This window comes from Kryptolebias marmoratus, linkage group LG10, assembly GCF_001649575.2.
Source record: "Kryptolebias marmoratus isolate JLee-2015 linkage group LG10, ASM164957v2, whole genome shotgun sequence".
Lineage (NCBI taxonomy): Eukaryota > Metazoa > Chordata > Actinopteri > Cyprinodontiformes > Rivulidae > Kryptolebias > Kryptolebias marmoratus.
Window position 1 is genome coordinate 960326 of NC_051439.1, and position 2987 is coordinate 963312.

At 41.6% G+C, this 2987-nt stretch overlaps 1 protein-coding gene across 4 annotated transcripts in view; it reads right to left on the bottom strand.

Moving 5' to 3' along the window:
• The window catches only part of rpia (ribose 5-phosphate isomerase A (ribose 5-phosphate epimerase)), an 18343-nt gene that overhangs the window by 9326 nt on the left and 6030 nt on the right, over positions 1-2987 (bottom strand). Inside the window, exons 2-3 of one of the 4 annotated variants that reach the window (XM_037977711.1) lie at positions 1656-1822; positions 752-812 (exon numbers count right to left, since the gene is read on the bottom strand). The exons of 1 other annotated variant lie outside the window; for it this stretch is intronic. In XM_037977711.1, coding sequence (XP_037833639.1) covers positions 752-812; positions 1656-1694 — 100 coding nt within the window. In that variant the 5' untranslated portion in view covers positions 1695-1822. The remainder of the gene's footprint in view (positions 1-751; positions 813-1655; positions 1823-2987) is intronic. 2 more of the 4 variants (XM_037977712.1, XM_037977710.1) reach the window with 2 other exon arrangements.

Genomic DNA, 2987 nt, shown 5'->3' on the forward strand with positions numbered 1-2987 from the left:
AACCAACATTAAACAGAGGAGGAGGTCTCAGATTCCAGCTTTCAAAAACATATAATGGAGCTTTAGGCCTGATACCCAGTCAGTTTCACTCCAATCAACACCTGCACTCATGTGACCAGAGTGGCCCATCAGTGAGTCAGACAAACAATGACCCCAACGAGCCTCTATTGTTAGGAGAGTGAGAACAATTTGCAAGCAATCCAGTTTACATCACATCTCAGTTTTAAAAGCTCAACTCCACACTCTCCATTTCTGAATTGAGAAATCTCCTTGGACGAGAAGTGAAACGTCTTCAACTACAGAATAGAAGTCCAGTTGTTGTTTTTTTAACCTTTTTTGAATTGATTTCACTGCTGACTGAAATCAGTGCTGTTACTAATCCCGTTCTTTTCCCGCTTCATCACCTTATTCTAACAGATGATGATTGGTGTTCCCCTACTTGGAAATTGTCTGCAGCCTTTTATATATTTGTGAAAGACTAAAGTCAAAATGTGTCCAGGTTACCTGGACTGGATGACAATATCCAATGACACAAATTCAGTTCAAGCACTTTATCCAAGACTAAAGCACTTCTAAAGCCTTAAAAATAACACATTAAAATTCAAAAATTTTAAGCACTAAATACAGATTAAAAAAAGATCCAGTCAGACCTCGCTAATATTTTACACTGCACTAAACCCTGGACAGGTTGCAAGACCATCATAGAATTTCAATTATATATTTCATTAAAACTTCAGTTTGTTTTACTTACCCAACCTGTCCACTGCAAATACAATGGTTGACCCACTGCCCACTCCAACCACCTGGTTGTTCTACAAGAAAAAGAAAAGCATTCACGTGGCAATGTTACATTTCACATCTGGTTTAAGAGTTCACAAGAAATCATTCTGAAGATGAGAAAGCACTATTCGACTTGAGGAAGTATTGATGAGTGAGTGAGTGAGTGAGTGAGTAAGTGAGACATGGTGTTCACTTGTTGACTTATTGTCTGCTGAGGCATGGCATCCAACTCTTTTTGAAGAGCACCCCTCGGGTCATTGAGGTTCTGGGGTACAGAGTTATGAGCCTAAATAAAATGACTCAGCTGATCCTATAGGTTTTCTATGGGATTCAGATCTGGAGAAAGTGCAGGCCCCACCATCTGAGGTACCCCAGTCCCCAGTAGCCTTGACACATTGATGCAATCTCGATGAGCTGGAGAACTGTCATCTATGAAGATGAAATTAGGCCTGTGTTGTTCATGCAGAAGCACAATGACTGGAATAGTGATGTTATTCAGGTAGTACAAGTTTGTCACTGTACCATTCATAAAGTGTAGGGCAGTTCTGTATTGACTAGACACACCTGCTCACACTGTAACACCACCACCACCACCAAAGGTTCATCTGGTGATAACAGTGGTTCATGCATCATGTTCTTGACATCTCCAACATCTTTGGTGGCCATCATTTCTGCTCAACATGAATCAACTTTCATCAGAGAACAGCACTGAGGTTCACTGGGCCCTCGTCCAGTACTGAGGCTCCCTGGCCCATGCAAGATGATAATGCCTGTCTGGTGGTGTGGTCAGGTACCCTTGCAGGTCATCTATCACACAGACCACACTGATGTAAACAGTTTTGAATGGTCTGATGTGACACTTGAGTGCCTCTCACCTCCCTTAAATTTGTCTGAAGTTGAGTGGCATTCATCATCCGGTTCCGCAGGGAACTGTTCCCAATGAAGCGGTCATCAGTGTGGGATGTGGCCAAAGGACGTCCACTTCTTTGCCTTTCTGTGACTTCCAGTCTCTCTGTATCTCTGTTGCAACCTGCTGATGACACTGTGACACTCTTAAGCTGGCCAGTTCCATCTGAGAACATCCTGTTTGAAGTCTTGCAATGTTGCGGTACCGTTGATCAACTGTTAGGTGTTGTCTTGGTCTTATGATGTTAAAATGTGAACGGCATGATAAGGAGGACTGTTTAAATACAAATTCTAATTGAACCAGGAAATTTATTAATTCTATTCATGAATCAAACACCTGCTGTGAATTTTGCTGTTAAGGTCCTTGTCAGAGACCAGCAAGTTGTGCAAAAAGTACTGAAACATTGAACAGTTGGACATGTGCATTCAAAAGTTTCGACGAGGTCGCATTAAGTTCTGAAATTTCACCCGAAAACCAAATATATGGAAGGAGAATTTTGCCATTAGTCGAGAGCGCACATATTCGATTTGCAAGCAGGATTTCATCTCTTGCTTTCAAAACTTTTAACGCTTGCACTCAAAACTTCTGCTCTTTCAAATATTCTCTTTTCTCTCTCAAATCTTTGTGTTTGCGCTCAGATTTCCTCCTTGTGCGCAAAATTTCTCTCTCTCTCTCACAGATCGGATCTGCGCTTGCAAACCTCTCTGCTTGCTCATGGATCAGAGAGCACCGTCACCTAGCAACCGTTCCAGCCAATAGAATGACAGTGTTCCTCTGGGTGCGCTTAGTACTTTCTAGTGGGTGTGCTGGTGTAGCGCCATACCCAGCACACTGATTGGAAGCGGTAGTTCTATCCAAGGTATCCCGCAAAATTGATCTGCACCAACAAAACTCTAAAGTAAGTACAATTTTCATGGCTAGTAACTGCAGTTTATTTCACACGACTGTTAAAATTTGCCTTAGTTTATATGGATTTATTTAGCAGCAGAGAGTGTTCAGTAGTTTACTGTAAAATTATATAAAGCTATTAGCATAAACAATACGGCTTGCTAGCATCAGTGTAGCTTTGTGATTGAACTGCTGCTGTGTATTACTGCCACCACACAGAACAGTGACCTCCATCTATTTAATGAAAGAAGAGAATCTGTGTTTAGGTTTCTGTTGGGTGATTGCAGCTGTTGCTGGTTTATAATCTGATCCTGTCGCATCAGGAGCTACAAACTGACTCAAAGCTAAGTTTCAGTGAAGCTGTGGTCTGTTTTTAGGCTGCTTAGTTTTTCTATCCCAGATCAAACCAACT